The following is a 23,404-nucleotide window of genomic DNA, read 5'->3' as shown; positions in this document are numbered from 1 at the left end:
TTGAAACAACTTGGCCTAATTAGAACCAAAAGCACTGTGAGATCTACTTTTGCATTGTCCTGGGTATGTTTGTGCCTCTGACAATTACACCACAGGGTTCTTGTGTTTTTACAGACACGTGGTGTTAGTGGTGACTCACCTTCTGGTCTGTACTGGGCAATGATAGTGACCACCTGTCCGGCTCCTTTCAGTGCAGCTGCCGCTTGTTCATGTGTGGCTCCTCGTAGGTCAATACCATTTACCTGCGTGAACAAGTACAATTCCCAGGATTATTTTGGTGGAATTTCTGTTTTATTTACACAGTACAATGAGCAGTGACCTAAATGAACACAATACTATACGTTATCCCACACAAGTGCAAATACATGGTATCCTTTGAATAAAAAAACACTAAAATGTAAATGTGCTGTATTTATATAGCACTTTTCCAGTCTTAACAACTGCTCAAAGCGCTTTTACATCTACAGGAAACATTCACCATTCACACACATTCATACACTGTGGCCGGGGCTGCCGTACAAGGTGCCACCTGCTCATCAGATAGACATTCACACTCCGATCCACAGCACCATGGGCAACTCAGGGTTCAGTGTCTGGCCCAAGGACACTTCAGGCGGGGATCGAACCACCAACCTTCCGATTGGCAGGCAACCGCTCTACCACTGAGCCACAGCCGCCCACGACAGGTACATATTTATTTTACAGAATTAGTTGTGATCTGAGGTGCGATGAATGGAGGTAGAATATCTTAAAATCAGTACAGTGGATCTTTCTTTTACTGTTTGTCTCATATTTTTTCTGAAAAAAACTTCCCAAAAAATATGTTTCCAGAAATATGCAAGAAACTTTGAAATTGTGTGATACCTTTGTGAAGGACCTGCAATAAAATGTTGAGAGGTGCGATGCATCTAAACACAACTGCCTCTGTATCCCCTTAATGCAAGATTGTTTTGGTGAAAATAATTCCTGGGACACTGGCTGAATCTTTTTTCCTCTGCATCGTTCATTACTATAGCATAGCAAAAGTTCAGCTTTCTCACATAAATATAAGAGATGCTGTTGGAACCACATGATCTACCTCACAATGGTAATGCCACACACACTAAAACGGTCATCTGTTTCTGTGTTGCTTCACTAGGAGAACACAGTTTTACAGTTCTCTCTGACAAACCTGTTTCTTCACAGTCTGTGTCCTGTGTTTTAGTGTTAGGGGAAGAGACCAAAGAGCCCCAGGTTTTAGTGCAATATGAACTGGATATAAAATAGTGTGTACAGTGATAGAAAAGTGTAGGCCAATTGGTTGAGTTATTGTTAGACTTCAAACCCAGGCCAATGTTGAAATATTATGTGCCCGTTTTCATCAAGGCAGAACAAGCAGACCGACTGTGCCAGTTTGATTTACCACTGCAATGCAATGTGTGTCCTCTGTTGCACACTGTGGCATTAGTGTTGGAGGCAAACTATGGCAATTAACTATAATAAGGCAGGACAATCACTTCCTCCCAGCTAATGCCCACTGTGTAGTCCACTCATCATACATTCATTTTTTCCAACTGAATACTGTGACCAAACAATGCAGGATGGATTGTAAAGCAATTGTAGATGCTGACTAAATCAAGTGATTATTATCCCACAATATCAACACACAATTTTTTTTAATTGTATTTATCTCTCAGATTATAGCTGCTCACATTAGGTGAGATCAGATCAGAGAATTCAAAGATATTATTATTGACTAGGTTAGAAATACCTTTATTACACACTGCATTCAGAATTCGGAGTGTTTGGTTACATTGCAGAGACGCTTGGAAAAGGATTGTACATCAGCTCTTTTAAAAATAAACTGCTTTTAACCATGAAATGTAAATGCTGATTGTCGCATGTTTTTCATTCATGGGCAAGAATCAGTTTAACAGTGAAATCTTGCCCATACTCTACAACGATTTTAACCGTAGTTTGGCCATCAGTTGGAATCTTTGTAGAAAATTATAATGGATATTAAGGGTACAATCACAAATCATTTCTAAAATGGCTTATTTTGTTCAACCAACAGTTGGGTTAGGGTGAGTACCTAACCCAAAAAAGGTGCAAATTCTCCCATTTGAGAAGCTCAAATCAGGAAGTTTTGTTTGAAGTTTTTGATTTACTAAAATTAGCTTTAATTCCTTATCAAAGTTTTTGCCGATTAATTTTCTGTTGATCATGTTATTGATAAATCAAGTAATGTTTTCAAATCTACAAGATTCATACATTTTTTTAGAGAGAAGCCGTGTGGCATTGTGGTAGCGAATTTATTAAAGCAGATATTTTAGTCTACATATACATAACAACAAGTAAAAAAAGACTCCGTTGGTTTGGGAAAATGTAGACCTTACCCACCTTCATTTCATTATTTAACAGGCCAACAAAGGCTACTGTATGTTCGGACACCAACCAGTTTAATCCCTAAACTGGTTGGTGGCCATTTTCTGCATCCAGTCAAAATTGACCAGGCTCCCTCCAGCCGAAGCTGGCTGTCAGCACCAGCCCACGTACAATCATGGCGCGCATCAATCACTTTCAGGAGAAGGAGTTGATTCTTTTCCTTGGCAGACAATAGTCCATGGAGTACAAGGTAGGCAAGATCCTTATCTCCCCAGATTACACTTTTAAAGTAATAAAAACATTTTAAATATAAAATCCACGTGAGCTCCTGCAAGTATATGAGGGGCAGTATCCTATGGTACAGTATGTAGTAATTACATTATTCTTGTAGGCTCTTGGCCAAGATCTGTGTTTTGGCTGTTTTCAACAATTTGTTTGCTTTTAATTCCTCTGACACAGTCTTCACCACCTTTAAAAGAGAATTATGGGTGATTTTTATTTTCACTGTTCAACAGAGCTTTAATACTTGGAAGTATATAGTAGGGAGGCTACTGTATGTTTGGACTATACGGTTCAACCCAAGCACAAAGAGCTGTCGTGATGTTTAAAGCTAAGACGGATTAACAAGGTCTCAAAATGGGTTCTGAATGAGAAACCCCGGAATACAATCTGACTTTTGGAGCTCCAAGCATACCAAATATTTAACAAGATCAGCATAAAATAAAAGATATCCTGATGGGACGGGACAAAAAGCCCAGGTTAGTGGTTGGCCTTGAAAATGAATCTAGGCCAGTAGGACTATTACGCTCTCTATTAATATGCTGGGAACACTCAGATTTAACAAGAGCCGACCATTTTAAAAGTATCTGTACTTGCAGTGAGCAAACCTTGTTGTTTTTGTTCAGTTAGTTGTTATTTTGTGAGTAATTCTGATTGAAATATTTTAACCACGTAACAGGTAAAAGGATTGTTGACATTTGAATGTAAGCAGCCTTTTGAGTTATGAAAGGCTCTTATACTCAATATGCCACACATTTCTCTAAAATAAAACCAAAACTCCAAATCCAGATGCTGACGTATCGACAAATGACCCATGACGTAAACACTTTTGGAAGTTTCCAGCATGAGCTGTGTCTTGTATTTATAGAATCAGGCTAAGGTGTGTTGTGCACTCACTGATAAGATCTGGTCGCCTCGTCTCAGCTCTCCACTCAGGTCAGCGGGCCCTCCGGCCAGGATGAAGGAAACAAAGATGCCCTCGCCGTCTTCACCGCCCACAATGTTGAAGCCCAGGCCTGTGGAGCCTTTGTGGAGCACAACCTTCCTGGGTTCCCTGTACAGACAGTTCAGATAGTACATCAGCTCGGGGGAGTCTGTGGGTTTCAGCATCTTCTGCTTTGGCGGAGGAGGACAGAGATGTGGACAACAATCAGCACGGTACGCCGACAAAAGCCTCAGCGATGCTTTGCTCATGCAACAGAGCTCAAAGACTGCTGGAGCTCCACAGGGGGACGGTGCTCTACTTAGGATCACTTGTCCCCAATTCAGTTCTGACGGAAAAGGAATCTTGTCACATGCTTACACACACTGGCTTGCTTTCTCTCTCTGTCTCTCTCTCACACACATGCACACCAGTAGGATACATGCAAGGGACATCTCCAAACATTTACTGAAGGACTCTAGCTCCCTATAGGGTTAAAGTAGCATTTTCAGGGTACTGACTCAAATATAGACCACAGACTCAGACACAGATTTTAAGGCAGTCCATGGTTTAAGGCAGCCCATATGGAAGTATTTAGGTTGTTTAGCACTGACTTAGTCCCCGCAGTGTACACAGAGAGCTAATGGGATTGCATTGTCAATCAGGAATGATATCAAGCGGACTAAACAACACTGATAGCAAACAATTTTGCATTTTGCTTTTATGCCAAGTTCAGCAATTCCATCACAAATGTAAGCAGCATACTGTCATCTGCTGGTGAATGCAGACACTACATTATCCCATACTGTAATTGTGTGACTCCATGCTGAACGCTTATGTATTGCATTTGTGGTAAGCCTGCCTTTTAAATACACACATATTTAGTGAAAATTGTAGTCTTGTAATTTTGTAAAGTGTTTAGCTGTGGTTGTTGTGGGGTTCAGTGTAAATTTTGTTACACCAATTACTGTTACTAAATTGGAGTCCAGTGTAGTCTGGTAGTTTAGAATTTGTAAAACTAGCACTAGTGTAGAGTAATATTAACACTACTCAGTGTTGCAGTGGCTGTGGCTCAGGTGGTAGAGCGGTCGCCTACCAATCGATGGTTAGTGGTTTGATCACTGGCCCTGCAGTCCCATGTCGAAGCATTCTTGCGCAAGACACTGAACCCCGAATTACTCCTGATGCCGCGCCATCGGAGTGTAAATGTGTGTGAGTGTGTATCTGATGAGCACCTTGTACGGCATCCTCGGCCACAATTTGTGAATGCGTGTTAATGATGAATGGTTCCTCTACTATGTTAAAGCGCTTTGAGTTAAGACCAGAAAGGCGCTATATAAATACAGTCTATTTACATGATACATGTTACATGTTACAACTCGTTGCAGGATTTAATCAACTCCAGTTGATTGTAAAAATATGAACACTTTCAAAAGTTTAAATTTAACACTGAAAGGAGTGAGGAAAATAAGTATTTTAACACCTTGCTATTTTGCAAGTTCTCCCGCTTAGAAATCATGGAGGGGTCTGAAATTTTCATAGTAGGTGCATGTCCACTGTGAAAGACATAATCTAAAAAAAAAATCCAGAAATCGCAATGTACGATTTTTTAACCATTTATTTGCATGACACAGCTGTAAATAAGTATTTGAACACCTGTCTATCGGCTAGAATTCTGACCCTGTTAGTCTGCCTTCTAAATGTCCACCTTTACTCCATTTATTATCCTAAATTAGATGCACCTGTTGAGATCTTTAGCTGCATAAAAACACCTGTCCACCCCATACAATCAGTAATAATCCAACTACTAACATGGCCAAGACCAAAAAGCTGTCCAAAAACACTAGAGACAAAATTGTACACCTCCACAAGGCTGGAAAGGGCTACGGGGAAATTGTCAAGCAACTTGGTGAAAAAAGGTCCACTGTTGGAGCAAACATTAGAAAATGGAAGAAGCTAAACATGACTGTCAATCTCCCTCGGACTGGGGCTCCATGCAAGATCTCACTTCGTGGGGTCTCAATGATCCTAAGAAAGGTGAGAAATTAGCCCAGAACTACACGGGAGGAGCTGGTCAATGACCTGAAAAGAGCTGGGACCTTGTATGGTAATAACAGCTTTCTGTTTCCATCAAGTGAAACCCCTGTCCTACAGACCAGGAACTGCATAGTTATTACATATTGGGCTGTGCAAGTAGGTGTCAGGTACATTAATGTACAAGTTGATCTGGTTGAATATCTTGAAAATCTTGCATGACAATATTACCAATGTGTGACGTTTTGTCTATTTTGGATGGAACCGTCTCCAGCAAAACCAAATCCACCTACAGCCAGGCTATTGGAGCTGAAGCTGGTATCATCGGTAGCCGCAACCCTGCTAATGATTCTCCCACCAGGTCCGACATGCCTCAGGATAAAATGTATGATATGTGATAGGAGCTGTGCAAAGAGGTGTCATAGTCAGCCCTGCGCTGCATTAATGCACGTTTTGATGCCTTTGTGGCTAAGTTTCAGTCACTCACAGCTTTGCAGGCCAAACTGCAAATCCATGTGGCTAACCAGGAACAAGCTATAGTAGACCTTGACATCCACATAATAGCACTTGAAGCTAAATACACTGAGCTGGCGGGACGCAACATCCAGATTCATACCAAGGTGCTTGACCTGGAGGCCCGTTCTCTGGGACACAACATCCAAATTGTGGGGATAGAAGAGGGTGAGGAGGAAGGCAGACCCACTGAATTTCCAGACTAATCCCTAAACTGGTTGGTGGCCATTTTCTGCATCCAGTCAAAATTGACCAGGCTCCCTCCAGCCGAAGCTGGCTGTCAGCACCAGCCCACGTACAATCATGGCGCGCATCAATCACTTTCAGGAGAAGGAGTTGATTCTTTTCCTTGGCAGACAATAGTCCATGGAGTACAAAGTAGGCAAGATCCTTATCTCCCCAGATTACACCAGCAAGGTCATGGCTCAGTGCCGTGCATTCAGAGAAATGCAACAGGCCCTGCGAGAGGAAGGAATAAAACATACACTGGCAATAGCCGGCCAAGCTCTATGTTTACCCTGGAGATGGCGGCGCGCCCAAGATGTTCGCGGACCCAAAGGCGCCGGCAAAGTCCCTAGAAAGGAATACTGTACGAGAAGGGGAGTATATACATACGCTGAAATTTTTCATTTTACTCATGGCTGCACCGACGTGAGGCAAATGTTTGATCAAAGCAGCTAACCAGCTGCTCTTAGCACCAGGGCCCATATGTATTTTGTTCCATATACACTATATTGCAATGGCCCACTTTGACCTGCCGCCATGTTCACACTGCTTAAGGTGCTTGTATTTCCACTGCTTTAATTGCTTTGTATCGCGGTATCATATAGTTCATGTAACTACAATGTCGCGAAGGGGGGGCTAGCGGTATCATAATTTAGTTATTTACCCAGTAGCTCCTTACAAGATGAATACGGGATGTTATGTGCCAGGTTCAGGGAGACACAAGGCAGGGTGGGAGGGGAGGGATGTTATTGTTCTCCTTTTTTTGTATTTTGTTATTTTTCATACGGTCAGTACTTTACTTCACATTACTTGGTTGTAAGGGACACATCTGTCTTAAAGAAGGGGCAATATTTTTGTGAAATTATATGTTGTTAATGAACAGGGTGGTGACATTTGTGAGCTTTGATGTGAATGGGTTAAATGGACTTGTAAAACGAAAAAGAGTCTTAACACATTTCAAAAAAACTGAAAATAGCCTGCATTTATACAAGAAACCCATATGACACCCATGGAACACAGAAAATTGAAAAGAGATTGGATAGGGCATGTAATATCATCATCCTTTAACTCTAAAGCAAGGGGAGTGGCCATTTTGATAAATAAGAACACCCCGCAACATTTGGAGAAACCATTGTTAATGGAGATATTGTTGGGGAAATATGTTTTGGTGAATTGTCAGATCTACTCGGAACCCTGGATTCTCTTAAATGTTTATCCCCCCAATTATGACAATAAGTCATTTGTCCAATACATATTCTTGAAGGTGTCAGGAGGACGACAAAATGTTCTTATAAGGGGTGACTTTAATTTCTGCCTGAATCTAGATCAATCAGCTCTATCCATAACCAAATCTAGAACAGCCAAGATCACCATAGAATTCATGAAGGAATTCAATGTAGCTGATGTGTGGAGACAAATGCACCCTAGATTCCCAAATTATTCCGATTATATTTATCTTATCCAGTTATCGACACAGCTGATTCATAGAGCAGTAGAAACTGAGTACTTATCTAGAATAATATCATCACTCACCTCTGACCCTATCCATTTGTATGCCTGAAAGAACTACTAATATATATAGGTGGCGTCTGAACCCTACTGTCTTTTGAAAGCCAAATTTCTGCAAATTCATAAGAGATCAGATTGGGCTATTCTATGAGACAAACTGTGCTTCTTCTCCCAATAGTTTTATATTATGGGACACACTAAAGCTTTTTTAAGGGGACAAAGCATCTCTTATGTCAAAGTTATCAAAAAGAAATACATGGCAGAAGTAGAAGAATTGGAAGCAGACATTTTGAAATTGGAAAAGGAGTTTCAACAATCAGGGTCTAAAGATCTACACCAGATATTGGTAAATACAAAGCTTATACAATACTTTGCATTTGTATAAAATAAAAAAAAACATTTTGAGAAGCAAGCAAAGGTACTATGAATTGTGGGAGAAGGCGCACAAAATTCTGTCTTGGCAACTGAGAGAAGAAGAAAGCTCTAGGAAAATTAATTGAATTCAAACTGAAACAGGTTCTGTATCATATAACCCAACAGAAATCAATGATGCATTCAAACAGTTTAACACAAAATTGTACACATCAGAACCACCAGAAAATCTGAACAGCATTGATGATTTTTTTTGTCCATGATTGAAATGCCCAAACCTGGCCAGGAAGACCAAAATAGTCTTGATCTGCCCTTTACACAAAAATAAATTGAAAAAGCTCTCCAAAAAAAGTATGAACCTGAAAAGGTCTCCTTTAACATATAAATAATCATAGCCCAGTTATGTACTTTTACTAAAGGAACAGTTTAAATTAATGACTTGTTGCAGAGTTATTATTAGTGTGGAATTGCCAATTTTACTTAAGAAAAAGATCTTGTTCCATTTACCTCGGAACTTTGAAGCTGGAGCTGGGACTGACGTCATCCATGAGTTGTGTTTACAAGTCTGATTTTTTTATGTTTTCATTAGCTCTAGCAATTGTTAGCGTTGGCATTTTATTAAAAAGGCATAACGGTGTTTTTGTATGCATACAGAGTAAAAACGTCCACAGATAGAATATGGCTGCCCGAGTTTGACCTCAGAAAATCCAGTTACAAATGGGAAACACTATGAGTACTTTGTCAACCACTGGATCCGGCTACGAGGTATAATCGGAACACTGAAGAGAGAGAGGAAAGTGGAAGGAAAAAAGGGATGCTAGCTTTAGAAAAAAAACACCAAAACATGGTTCCCAGGGGATCAAAGGAGGGAAAAAACAGTTTAGTGAATGAGAGAAAACCAGTAGGTATAAAGGACGATATGGTAACATGGCATGTCATTTGTATGAGACATAGTGGCGGTGGTGGTGGGAAGTACCTGGTGACGTCCGAGTCAGGGAACAGGCTTAAGGGATATGGGAGGGGGGCGGAGTGGAGGAGGCTTTTGTCACACTCCACTGGGGAATAGTGTTGGGGGGAGGGTACTTTGTCACATAGTTTGTTCACAGTGCTGTAAACTGGCTCAGGAGGCCTACAGTGGAGTGAGAGACAAGAGCAGAGAGGTTAGTGTCCAGAGACAGGGATGGAGGGTCCGGGAGAAACAAAGATGATGGAGGCACTCAAATAATAACCATGGAAATTATAGAAATAAAGCAGCATGGGAGGTAGTAGAGAGAGTAGGAGGAAGTATCGCTTTACAGTACTGTATGGTGTAAATGGTATATGGTTATTGCTGTTCAAACCCCTAAAATCAAGCATGCTTTACATCTTAAAAAGAAAAAGGACTTAAGAAAATTAATTTCCTGTTGCAATCAATATCATATACTGAATAACCAGCCATACTAATATTATGGGTAATACTAACAAGGATTTCATCCACTAATAATGAATAATGTTTTTATCAATTGAGCCTCAGTCCCACTGGTAGAGCTGATGTCTTCAAACGTGACCATCAAAGATATTCAGTTTACAATAAAAATTAACAGAAAAAAATCCTCACATTTTAGAAGCTGGAACATTAGTCATTTGTTTGATAAGTAATTAAAATTAATTAATGATTATTAACATTGTTAACAATTCATGTTCTGGAATTTATGAACCAATTAATCAACAACTGTAAATGTTTTTCATCACTTGCTGACATGGCTATCTATTAAACTAGTTTCTATCAACATGTCACATGTGGTCGTGGTTTTAACATTCTTTGAAATCTCGTAGCTCAAAGGAATACTAAGCAGCAATTGTCAGATGGTGTTTGTCAGAGAGAAAGAGAAAGAGAGGAGAGGGTTACAATTTACTTTAAGGTCTTAGAGTGACATGACACTGTCATGAACGTGTCATAAACACAAACAAGTCGTTTACAACATAACCCTTCTTTCAGTAAGTGTCATTCGGTTTTGTCATGACAAGTTATGGTTAGGGTTAGGGTTCATGTGTCATGACTGTGTCCTGACAGTGTCATGTGTTCACGACAGTGTCATGTCACTCTTATGGAGATACCTTCAAGTAAAGTGTTACCAGAGAGAGGGATATGGAGAAAGAGAGAGAGAGAGATTTGATAGGGGCCTCTATCAATGCTCCAACTCACTATTTAAAAAAGAATCTCTTTTCAAAACAACAGGCCAATAAAAACATACTGTACATATACACCTAAATAAATGACATCAACTCCTGAGAAAAGAGTAGTTAGTCTCCTTTAACAGAGCACACCACATCACCAAAGGCCCAGATCACATCCGTCATCTCTTTATAATAATTAAAGTAATTCCTGATTCTGGCTTTCACTATCTGAGTAAACAGATTCACATCAATATCAACAGTCATCCACCTTCCTCTTTCTGCTCACATACACAGCTATCTTTGATTGGACCAAGGTCAAGTTTGACAGCTGGCATTTATGTTTTGCAAACTTACTGTACTTGAACCCAAGGATGTGCATTTGTTTATAGAAAAGCTACCCTACCTTACTAGAGAGAGGAGAGAGAGAGAAAGAGAGAGAGATAGCTAGAGAGGGCCATTTCACACAGATATCCCACCACAACGCCGCAGTGAAGGTCTTGCCTTATTCTGACTTTGTTTATTCACACAGAACCAATCAGTGTGTCAATGTGTGTGATTTCACATAGCATGTTGGCATTCCGAAGCAAAAGACAGCGTGTGTGAGCCAGTCTGCACTGTTAACCAACTATGCAAACCTGACTCGGCAACTTCACGCATTAAAGTAGCACAGAGTGGACAGAGGCCATGGCCCACGTGCGTTTATGTGTGTGTTTGAGAGAGCACCTGAGAACACTGTTTTGTCACTTTTTGATGTTGGTTCGGTGTTGTTACGGCTCTGTGACTACCTCTGCCGGCTTAAAGGCACAATTTTGTTCCTGTTCTGTCTTTGTCATTTTTAACAGATGGCGAGGCACTTTAAGGGCGCAGCAGTTCCATCTTATACAGGCTGTGTAAAAGGGTTTGAGAGAGAGAGAGAGAGAATGTAGAGAAAGAAAAAAATCAGTAAATTGGGCAAAGTACAGCACTGTCAGGTTTTGTGTGAATGAGAGCTTCATCCTTTCACTGCAAGCAGTGTGTGTGTGTGTGTGTCTTGGCCAAACAGACACAGCACAAACACACTAGACTCTGCTATTGGCTGGGGGTTAAAGTGGGTCCCAAAGGCTCTTTGCTAATGCCCATAAACGTCCCACACACGTTTGTCTATGATTTTTTTGAAAAATGCTGCTTAGTATACCTGTAAATAATTTATAGTTTTAAGGAAATTAATTTGTGTTATGATGTATGGAGCAAGCTGATCCAAGAACTCTTAAATACATTGGATAAAGACATGTGAATACCATGGCACAGCTGTGATCCAGTCATTGATACAGTACTCTGTTTGGTGAGGTGGTTCATTTTCACTTAAAGAAATATGGATATTGCCAAACTCCTTTGATTACTTTTACGTAGCAAATAGTCACATAGTCAGTGAACTGACTGCTCTTATCCCAGCAACAAATATCTCAAGATGGCTAACTTTAGCAACTATAAGCTAGTAGTCATTCCAGGGCAAGTAAGACTGTAGCAGCAAAACTACTCAATGTATTGGATTGAGCAAGGGTGTGTTTTATTGCTTGTCAACTCTTATTTGTAAGAGATGGTTTTGTTATTTATTTTTTCAAATATATTCTCGCCTTAATGTGTTAGCATTAGCAAGGAATAATCTTTTTTGCACAGCGTTATCATTTATTTTTAAAATCATTGATATATTTTTTAGATAACAGAAAGGTTATCTTTGAGGAGAAACATTCAACAGTACTGTACTTTAGAATTTATTCATAACGTTTTGTCATACATCCAAATCCAAATGAAAAGGGGCACATGCTTAGACAGGTGGCATGGTGTCATTTGTATTTCCAGCCATTCCTTGACACAAATCAAAACATGCAATGACGAACATGCGAGGGCATGCAGTAGGTGCCTGAGCACGCTAAATAGCTCACCTCAACTGGAAGTGCTGGGAACCAAACCTGTGACCCTCCCCGTCATCTAGCGAGGGATTTCTAATAGGGTGGAAAAATTGAACTTTTTTTAACCAACCAAATAATCATCTTTTATCATAAAATTCTGTAATTTTGCTATATAATTCACACAGTTGATTTTTTTCATTCATTGAGACACTGATGAAGAACACACTCTGGGGTATGCAGGAAAAGCCATGTCCTTGAAAGTAATGAAGTCAACATCCATGTAAGGGATTCCTCAACATCCTCATCACAAAAAATGAGAGTGTTAGTTTATAAACAGTGTGCCTGCAAGGAGAGGCAGTGCTAATCTGCTGCAGACACAATGCCAATCCCTATAGCTGTTTAAACATTCAGTGAACACTCAGTGTCTGGTGTTTGTGAACTGATGTGGATTCATATGTGTTACCTGGAGCATACAGTACAGTATCATTTATACGAGCCATTTATGCATAATATGTGAACATGTGTAGACTGTTGGCATTTTAACAGATTAGAGTAGACGGATGTACCGTAGGTCTTGCCTAGCAACTATGTACCTTCTGGCAGACTGTGGCTGAAGAAGCAAATGTAAACCTGCAGCTATCTGCAATCGTCATAATAACAGCTAAAACACACACTCCAGGCCTTCTCAATATTTAAGCATCTCAAAAAATATATGACACTAAAATAAAGAGCTAAAGAGAGTTTGAGTGGGTTTACCCTCCACTGCATCTGATGTATTCAGGCAAGGGTGTTTAACTTATCATATTTCGACATGACTGACCAACATGGCAATGCTCCCAAAGGAAATTTGAGTGTGAATGTCTTAGGACACCAAATAAAATGAGGCCACTTCATCTACTAGCGCAGTGTTTTTCTTCAGTCTGAGGAGTGGGTACTCTGCAGACTTGAAGGTTAATGCACGCCGAAGGTCAGAGATGTAAATTATGTCTTATATTTAATTAGAGCAAGTGGTCAAAACCTGAGATCCAAATAGATTATACCAGCTGTTATTCTAGGAGGACAGAGTTTCATAACACCTACAATTATTACACTCGGGTCTGGTAGACCCGAACTCCTCATATGTAATAGGGGGGTGTACCGTGTGCAGTCATTGAAAATAAGTTATTTTTTATGTTCTTCACAGAAAATGAGCCAAGGCTAAAGGGGTTGAGTTAGAAGACATTATAAATAGCATAATTATTATTTTAGAAAACATTAAAAATGGGTTCCACAGACCCGGACACAACACAAGGGTTAAAGGTCCCATGGCATAAAATTTTCACTTTATGAGGTTTTGTAACATTAAAATGCGTTCCCCCAGCCTGCCTATGGTCCCCCAGTGGCTAGGAATGGCGATACGTGTAAACCAAGCCCTGGGTATCCTGCTTTGCCTTTGAGAAAATAAAAGCTCAGATGGGCCGTTCTGGCCCCTTATTAGGTCATAAGGAGCAAGGTTACCTCCCCTTTCTCTGCTTTGTCTGCCCAGAGAATTTGGCCCGCCCATGGGACTTAGACATCATGGCTTTCAAACAGCAAAGTGGCAGTTGGTCAAGGCAACACCCCCAGCCTCCACCTTGCCCCCCTCTCTGCTCCTCAAAAGCTACAGACTCAGAAATGGCACATACTAAGGAAAGCTCATTGTGGGACTGGCTCTAGCGGCTGAAATTCTGCACCACTGAATTTTGGGAAATAGACTTCAGATATGGTATTATGGGACCACTAAGGCCTTTAAAAAAGTATCCAAAGAGCACCATTTCATGGGACCTTTAATTACACTGATGAAGCCAATATGACTCCAATCCACTACCAGCTTATTGGACAAAATTAACCTATTGTGACAATAAATAAATAGCTCTACAGTTCCCGATGGCCTGTGTATTGCAACCAATCAACAGCGTGGCAGATTTGGCATTGCTCAAAGATTTAGCAAGAGCACCTCAATCTCACATTCACTGAATCATGTTTTTTCCCAATTTTTCCGTTTCATAATTGATCATCAAGGGGTCCTTTACAAGGCTGGACTATTCATTGGTTTATTGATATGGATCTTATTAGCCCTCGTGTTGTCCTGGGGTCATTGTGACCCCAAATGAAATGTTTTGCCATCAAAATACGTTTTTTAATTGATCAATTCCTTTGAAAAAATGGTAGTTGTTTACTACTATGCTCTTAATGATACAAATAAATTTGAAGTAAATAGATTGAATTAGGGATGTTTTACTGAATTTAATGAATTCTGTTGTCCTGTGGGGTCAAAAAGACCCCGCAGCACAAAGTGGTTCAATGGAGCAAATAGTCCCACCATACTGCTCGCCAAAACATCTTTGATCATGGATGTTGGATATGTGGGGTCAAGCAATGGTTAAGACAACAACAACAAAACAACAGAACAGGTCTTTTCCCACAGGTACTGGGCCATTTCAGTTTAGTCTGAGAGAGACAGGCAGCACAGGGAGGAAACAGAAGCTCTATACTGCACAGGAGGCTTGCAAGATATTAGTTAATATGAAAGAAGAGACAGACGAGGAGGACAATAATGATGTAGTGATACATCCAACATACAGACCGCATGCTGCTTTTTCCTCTGAAAAAGACCCCATACTGCCTCCTGCAGAAATGGAAGATGAGTATGAAGTAAAGGAATTTGATGAACTTAATGATTAGGTAGAAACTAAAGCTCATATCAGATGTGCAGCAGTGCATCTATTTTGATGAAGATGAAGAATCAACGGATGATGTAGAATCTAAAGCTGAAAATAGTGGAAGTGTCAGAAGTGGAGGATTGCATCTATTTTGATAAAGATGAAGAATCAAATGATGAGAAAGTACTAATGAGGGAGAGGACCCAGCTGAGATAGAAAAATATTTCCAGTCAAAGGATGAAACACTGGTGCCTGGATAGCTCAGTTGGTAGAGTTGGTGCCCAAAGCAGCGGGCCAAGGTTTGACTCCGACCTGGGGCCCTTTGCTGCATGTCATTCCCCCCTCTCTCCCCTTTCATGTCTTCAGCTGTCCTGTCTATAAAGGCCTAAAAATGTCAAAAAAATAATCTTAACCCTTGTGTTGTCTTCCCGTCAACCATGAAAAGACGTTATGGTTTTCCAACATTTTTGTCACTTTATCAATGTTGTTGGGTGCTTTTAATTTTTCATTTTTTTTAAGTTTTTTGAAATTTGAGTTTTTTTTTGTTCCAAAGCTTATTTTACGGCCATTTTTTGTGACAAAAATAACTGAAAACGGGTCAAATTTGACCCATGGACAACATTAGGGTTAAACAAAATAAAAAAGGACAAAACACTGATCTGGTCTTCCATTCCTCCCAGTGACGGACGTTGCATGCCAGTATAGTCTCCAATTAATGACATAGGTCCACTTGACCTGTCTTATTGGCCTTAAATTTCAAATTAAATTAAAAATGGTGGTACGTGTTTGAATTAATCTATTATTAACTTAATACAGAATTAGGTGAAGTATCCACAAGATATTATTTAAATAACAGTAAAACAAGATGGGTTCATTTTGACCCCAGAGGACAACAGGTGTGATTATGGTGATTATGTGACATAATTAAAAAAATTCAAATGATTCAAAAACAGCATCTTTACTAAACTTTGACATATACCACTCTGTGATAAGTCAAACAGTTAAAATAATATTAGGCCTAAAATAATTCATAGTTTCATTTTATCTTTTACTCAAAAACAGGGTGTACTTTTATGTTAACAAGATCTATTGACTCTAAATTCCAAAATGAAGGGGAAAATGTATAGTAGTGGGTTGAACTGAATTTAGACAAAAAGTGTTACACAGAATTGATTGACAATTTATACTGTAATAAATTACAGTCAAACCAGGTAGGGTCCTTTTGACCCTGGAGGACAGAAGGTCTAAAGCATTTGGGAGGACATTACGAGGGTTAGGACAAATATGGAACGACCTTGGGAGAAGCGTGAGGCTCCTGCACGGCTGCATGCGGTAATGCACGTCCGTATTTATAACAAGAAGAGTCTGTACAGGTGTGAGTCGCATGATTTAAAAAATCAGAATGTTCTTTTTGCGTACAAAAATTCAGACTTTTTGGAGCACAACATTTTTCAGAATAGATAGATAGATAAATAGATGGATTGATAGATATTTATTGATCCCAAAAAATGGGAAATTACAGTGTTACAGCACCTACGCAGAGTTTTATAAATTAATCCCCTGGATTTGGTGCTTTTACTGAGTCTCAATAACGGCCCACTGGTGAGATGGAGAAGCCAGAGAGTCCTGGACAGTTGGCTTGGTTTCTCCTGCTGAATCATTCATACTTAAATGAACTGAGTTAAGGCAGCAAGTCAGTCCAGATCAGACCCAAACGCAGCGACCCTGTAAGGATCTTTAGATGCCATTTAGAGTCTGGAAGGCTGCTGTGCAGCTGGCCTGTGGAGGTTCATTGCTATTTTTCTTTTATTCATAAGCCTTAACTCAGTCTGGTTTTGGAGTTCACACACTTGAAAGTACAGTAACTTTCTGCGTTTCTGAACTAGAGGCCAAATGTAGTGTCATGCAGCAGTCAGTATCTGAACATTAGTGTTAAAGAAAACCACAGGGACTCAAAAATAGGGCTGGTTTGAAGGATGACTGTGGAGGGATGTGGAGATATTTTGAAGTAGCTACTAAAAGTTTCAAATGCCAGGCAGTAAGGTGAAAATATCTAAAGACAAACATGGAGAGCTTTACAAGAATTTGAACAGCAACACATTTCTTAATATTTGGACTTCACACCCTACAACCGCCATAAAATAAAGGCATTTTTTTATTTATTTAAAGGCATACAAGTGAAGATATAAATGGAGTAATAATTTTCTTGCGATTATGAATTTCAAACTTGCAGATTTCTAAACATCTGAAAACCCTGAAAAAAGTACCACTCTACCATTGCTTCCAATATGTACATTGTACATGAGCTGCGTGGCTGCAGGATATGATAAGTTCCTGTAGTAGTTGCAAGAACAACTTTCTGCTCTTGCTAATAAATCAGAAGGGTTCATCCTCTAGTCTTTCACTTGGCCTGAGAGAAAGTTCTAACATTTAGAATATTATATTATGAAATGAATGAAGCTACCGGAGATGCATTATCAGTTATTACAGAATGTGAGGACCCACTTGCCTTTGATGGATCCTGTGTCTACAGAGCTTCTGTTAGAGTGCTTCACTTTAGGTCAGCAAGGTAATCTCAAGCACCTTGGCCAAGAGCAAATACTAAACCTCTTAAATCCAAAGACAATAGAGGACTAATCCTTCACTCAACAAAGTTTATCACACGGGTCCTTCAACTATCCTCCGAAATGAGCTTTTGTTACCACTCTGCTGTAATATTCCTCCAACCTGATCTTTATTTTACAAATGGATAACACAGCGCCATTATTGCCACAACATGCAACAATTATCTAATCCAACAGAAGAGCATTATGGAGTGTATCATTTGGTCACTGAGATATCCACCACTAGTCCTTGTTGTGCTGCTGAAAAACCTGCTTTCGTCCAACATTCTTCAAATGAAGTGACATATAACCAAACTTCAGACCATACCTTATGAGTGATAAGCAGCAGGGGAACATCCACCGCTGAGCCAAAAGACACAAGTTTTACTCTTAGATTTGACTTGATAGGACATTTGGCCCATTTGGTCAAGAGCCTTGTGGCAGCTTGTTATGGGATTAGATGTCGGGTCAGCTGAGGTGGGGAGCTGCTAATGTTTGGCTGACTCACTCTGGTGAGACATGTTCAGCTTCCTTGTGTTTGGACATAGAGCAGCAGTCATAGAGGAGGTAAAAATGTGAAAGATATTTCACTAAAAAGCTTTTCTATTATTTTTAATGTAAAGTATCTGTAGCAGCGTGTTGGGTTGGACACGTTTACAGCTCTTCTACATGTTGTAAACTGTTCTGGCATAGGAATTCCCCATAGCTGATTTTGTTTGCAGTTGGTTAATTGCTTTTTCTACCCACACATACTGTATATACACACATAAACTTCTGGGTCTGCCCAATTTCAGTTTCCGTCACTTTACTGCACTGCCTCAAGAGAATGGCAGTTGTAGCAAGCCTATTAATTGAGTGTAGCTTATCTTTACAGATGTGACAAAGGATTTGTCACATCAGCTGCTGATGTGACAAATCATCCAACGTGCGATGAGTGATCTAAAATGATACATCCTGATTAATATGCTTGTTTTTTTAAACATCCCAAACCGCTCAACTGATCCCTGGAAAACGCAAATTTAAAGCATTAATGAAACAGCAAGGGAACATCTCTCTCTGCCCCTGATGCCAAATCAATACCATGGAAACAGTCAAGATTGACAAATACACTGTTTTCTATCACAAATTTCAACATGTCATTGTGCAGTGATGGTGCTGCTGCTGGACAACCTTTACTATCATTTCCACTGATGACCAACATTACTAAAGCCTTTCAAAGCCACAGCGCACCAACACCAAAAAACAAGAAAAGTACTATGACTCTGTTGTGTTTAATTACAAAGCACCTGCTTGATTCTCCAATGGTTTCCAGGCATGCATCATATTATCCAAAAAGAAATCATAAAAAGAGACATTCAGACACAAACACAAGACTAGAGCAGACCAGTGTTTTTCAAGTAGCTGTTTCTGGGAACATTTTATTTCATAAATATTTGTTTCAGTATTTGTGATCAGAATGTTGTGTTGAAGATATTGATTTAGGATCATGGGACCCACCTTAATCGTACCAGAACTCTTTAGGCTATCTTTGAAAAACACAGCAGGGGAGACTGGTTTTTAAAATGACAACAAAACAAGTGAGCCAAACACAGAGAAACAATGGATGCTTTTTGATTTATAACACAGGCACAGATCAGTCAGGACGAGGGGGAGACAGAAGGACTGGGATGGGCATATCTTCTACCTGTAGTTCTAGTAGTCTAGTAGGAAGGGAGGTAATTACCGTAAGAAGGAAAAACCATCCAACCTGTTTAGATCCTCTTCCCCGAGTAAGTGCTTAGGGAGGGGGGAATAACTCCCGGGGGAGATTGGAGGGAGGCCAGACTTGTATTCCAGAGTGCCACTGTTGATGGGGGAAGATATATGATTTTCTGGAGAGAAAGCTGAGGAAGAAAAGTGAGAGAAAGTAAAAACAAAGAGGTGAAACATTTCCATGATGCCAAGAAAGTATTCCTGCCCACTTAGTATTTCTAATTTGTTTAAAAAATACACCCATTTAGGGGTAAAACTTGGAGTACAGTACTGTTTCTTTGGAGTGGTGTGAACATGCAAAACATTTATATAAACGTATAAGTTGCCTTTAACATAAAAATGAACTTTTAGAAACAATCTCTCAAAAAAAATAGCAGTGGCACCACTGTACAGCTCCAAATTCATTTCATGAGTGTACCTACACAAAAAATGTTAAAGTGGGGGTTATGAACTCTTTCCCAGAGACTAATTTAAAGGGTAACCTTTGTTTTTTTGTCTAAATGTAAATGTGCTGTATTTATCCAGCGCTTTTCCAGTCTTAATGACTACTCAAAGCGCTTTTACATAGTACAGGAAACATTCACCATTCACACAATGTGGCCGAGGCTGCCGTACAAGTTGCCACCTGCTCATCAAATAAACACTCACACACATTCACACTCCGATCGGGGGCAAGTCGGGATTCAGTGTCTTGCCAAAGGACAATTCGACATGGGACTGCAGGGCTAGGGATTGAACCGCCAACCTTCCGATTGGCAGGCAACCGCTCAACCACTGAGCCACAGTCTAAGTGACTGACGGGAACAACAATCTTTGAAACTGGTCCAGTATTAAGCGAGATCGCTGCAGCAAGCTAGAGTGTAAAGTAATAGGACAATTGTCCAGCTTGTATTTGGCTCAAATTATTATTCTAAGGGTTTGACAACATTATGAAAGGATCCTTTTAGAGATAAACCTTTAAAACCTCTTTGAGACCTTTCTCTTTTACAAGAAAAAGCTTTGAAGTTGCTAGTGCTAAACCCACCAGACTCAATTTAAAAAAAAGCAATACTTTTAGCGTGTCTAGAGCAAACATATTTTCACATGTAAATTGATAAACTTTGTGTTTATTTCAACCAAAACTAGAGTTGTGATGGAAAGATGACCCAAAAAGGTTTTTCAAGCTGGACAATTGTCCCATTAACTTACATTATAGCTTGTTTTGCTGCTGCCGACTGCAGCAGCTTTACACTGTACCAATGTTCAAGATTTTTGTTCCCATCAGTCACCAAAAACATAGGAAAATAGAGTCCAGGTAGAAAAAAACGGTAGTTGGAAAATGTATAACTAGCCCAGTGGGCAAATTAAAGAGGTTACTTGTCACCTGATTCTGCAGCTCTTTTGCCTCTTTTAGCTCGTTGTTTTGGTGATTATATGTCAGGGTTGTGTGTGCTGCCAAAAATGAATGTATGCAGCTTTAACTTGTAAAGGTTTTGTGTAATTTATTAAATCTAAATTATTCACAGTCATGATCTCAGTGTCAATAAATCACATATTACACATTACACACTTTTACATTTACTAAATAATCCTCTCTGCAGTTTTGTTACACTTTTCTAACAGCTGATGAATAAACAGTTAAATTATAAGAGGGAGGACTTACAGTGTGTGATATCAGGAGGCCCATAGGGATCTGATAGGTAGACATTGGTGGGCTTTCCCACCTTTAGGTAGACCACGTCCGATGTGTTCTTCAAAATAGCCACAGCCTCTTCATGAGACACTTCCTCCAGACTGTAGTTGTTCACCTGTCCAGACAGACAAAGTCCTTGTTTTTTCAATCAGCATTTATAGTGTTTATAGAGTTTTCTGACTGCTCACTTAAGATCAGACCTGCGTGCTCCCTGCCTCCAGGAGACTGGATTATAACAGATGGTGTTCGGGTGACAACACCAACAGTAGGAAGGTAAGTAAATTAAGCACTAGTTAAGGAAGAGCAATGCCCTCCTCAAGATAAGGCTTGCTGTTATACTACTGAGCCAGTAGGTTGCCACTGTCTTTCTTTCAAAATGTGCGCCATGGACTCATTTCACTTAATTATCATATAGAGTGAAGCTGCAGAATGAGTCAGTGTGATTGATACACTGCTTGTTAATGTAGTGTACACAGTGTAACCAGATTCATGGAATCACCACTAGTCCCTTGGATATCTGTCTTTATAATAACAGCCATTGCATTAACATGATAGATATGCTAAATAGGTTATTTATCAAACTTAGCAGCACGATTAGTGTGACATAACATTCCCCAATCCCTTGTTATCATTAGTCAGCACATCAAAAGCAAAATACATAAAAAATTAAATAAAAAAATGACACCCTGATCAGTGGGAAAACAAATGATATTTCTTTAGTTGTCCCATTGTCATCTCTAAAAATACAAAGGATAATTCCCAGGTTCAATTCATAGACTGTAAAAATACTAAACAGCACATTCAACAATTCTGCAACACCACTACATCACCAAAATTATTTAAATAAAGTAAACAATGCTTACACAAAGGTTATATTTTCCCCAGATTGTTGTATTAGGTTACTTAACAATGGAGAGAGGTTTTCATCTTTCTAGTTACTCTAGTGTGTTCAATATTCCGATGTTTCCACTAAGGTTCATTCAAGATGAATTGTACTTTCATGTTTATTAGTATGGAAAATATACTTCTAATAACATCTATTTCATGAAATATCCGTCTGCAAGGTGCAAGCTCTTAAAATGGAACTCCAGTGTGTACACACCATTATCAGCCTGTCTCCTACTTGTAGCCGGCCATCCTTCTGTGCTGCCCCTCCATCAATGATTTTGGTGACGTATATGCTGTTGTCTCCAGGAATGTGCTGGTTTCCAACTCCACCTGCAATACTGAAGCCAAGCCCTGTATGTGTGTGTGTGTGTGTGTGTGTGTGTGTGTGTGTTTTTGTGTGTGTGTGTGTGTGTGTGTGTGTGTGTGTGTGTGTGTGTGTGTGTGTGTGTGTGTGTGTGTGTGTGTGTGTGTGTGTGTATGAAAGTGGTTGGTTAGTTTCTGGGTTGTGTGTATGACCGATTCATGTTAGGCATCAGAGACATCCACATTATGTGATGATCATGTATCAAGATATACAGCATATATATCTAAATATTAAATATTATCAGAAGTTTGTCTAAATATTGCATATTTAAAGCTTTCTAACCAAGCAAGCAAGCAATACTGTCTCCAACACTGTCTCCTGCTGCACCATTATGTACCAACATTGTTTTTAATTGAACCAGGGAAAACCCTGTTCAGCTAAACTGACTGAAATCGACTGAAATCAATGTGACAATCTGTGTGTGTGTTTGTGTGTGTGTGTGTGTGTGTGTGTGTCTGTGTGTGTATTTGTCTGAGCCCACCTTTTGGTCCTTTGATGAGTTTGATCTCGATGACGGTCTCCAGCATTGGCCTGCGGCGCCGCACATACAGCCGAACAATTGAACCTGCAACCTTCAGGGCTTCTACTGCTTTACTGTGAGAAACTTCAGACACGTCGGCATCATTCACCCGCAGGATGCAGTCATTTACTCTGGAAAAGGAACAGTGTAGATTAGTGATCCTTTATTATTAGTAATAATAAGGAGCAAGGCTACACTAATATATCATCAGTCTTCTTATGAGTCAGACAAAACTTCTGAAGTTGCAAAAAATTCAGCTTTTATGATTCACATTATGTTGACTATTTTTGATTGAGAACTGTTCTATCACAATAAAGATAAGAGTGTTAAAAGGTTAGACAATAATAATGCTATGCTTAGAAAACAACAACTTAGACACACGTAAGTCAACACAGAATGGGCTTAATTGAATAAGTGGTAACACGTTTGCACTAGGGCTGTCAAAAATAGCGCGTTAACGACGTTAATTAGTTGTTTGTTGTTAATTACGTCAATTTTTTTAACGCATTTCACGCATGCGCAGTGTAACGAATTATTCAGGTCAGGAAAGTGGTTGCGAGCTAGAGGCGAGATGGAGCAATTTGAGCAAAGTGGGCCTATTGACGGATTCAAATATAAAAAGAATGATGATGGTACAGTTAACAAGTACAAGGTTATTTG

The 23,404-nt window shown here is 39.7% G+C and overlaps 1 protein-coding gene and 1 long non-coding RNA gene across 41 annotated transcripts in view; both read right to left on the bottom strand.

Moving 5' to 3' along the window:
* Positions 1 to 23,404, bottom strand: part of dlg2 (discs, large homolog 2 (Drosophila)) — a 291,611-nt gene that overhangs the window by 25,538 nt on the left and 242,669 nt on the right. For 30 of the 40 annotated variants that reach the window (XM_034889492.1, XM_034889479.1, XM_034889483.1 and 27 more), the window contains 8 exons: positions 22,706 to 22,875; positions 22,075 to 22,211; positions 20,943 to 21,087; positions 19,272 to 19,431; positions 12,298 to 12,357; positions 9,195 to 9,347; positions 3,541 to 3,697; positions 140 to 242 (listed from right to left, as the gene is read on the bottom strand). In XM_034889492.1, the coding sequence (XP_034745383.1) occupies positions 140 to 242; positions 3,541 to 3,697; positions 9,195 to 9,347; positions 12,298 to 12,357; positions 19,272 to 19,431; positions 20,943 to 21,087; positions 22,075 to 22,211; positions 22,706 to 22,875 (1,085 nt within the window). The remainder of the gene's footprint in view (positions 1 to 139; positions 243 to 3,540; positions 3,698 to 9,194; positions 9,348 to 12,297; positions 12,358 to 19,271; positions 19,432 to 20,942; positions 21,088 to 22,074; positions 22,212 to 22,705; positions 22,876 to 23,404) is intronic. The other 10 variants (XM_034889503.1, XM_034889506.1, XM_034889509.1 and 7 more) reach the window with 5 other exon arrangements.
* On the bottom strand, positions 17,397 to 18,489 carry LOC117955224. Its single transcript, XR_004658989.1, has 3 exons — positions 18,353 to 18,489; positions 18,321 to 18,322; positions 17,397 to 18,287 (listed from the first exon to the last, which is right to left on the bottom strand). It is a non-coding gene; the product is annotated as an uncharacterized LOC117955224 (long non-coding RNA).

The sequence above is a fragment of the Etheostoma cragini genome, chromosome 13 (assembly GCF_013103735.1).
Source record: "Etheostoma cragini isolate CJK2018 chromosome 13, CSU_Ecrag_1.0, whole genome shotgun sequence".
Classification (NCBI taxonomy): Eukaryota; Metazoa; Chordata; class Actinopteri; order Perciformes; family Percidae; genus Etheostoma; species Etheostoma cragini.
The sequence above is the reverse complement of the archived record's forward strand: the minus strand, read 5'-3'. Positions and strand labels throughout refer to the sequence as shown.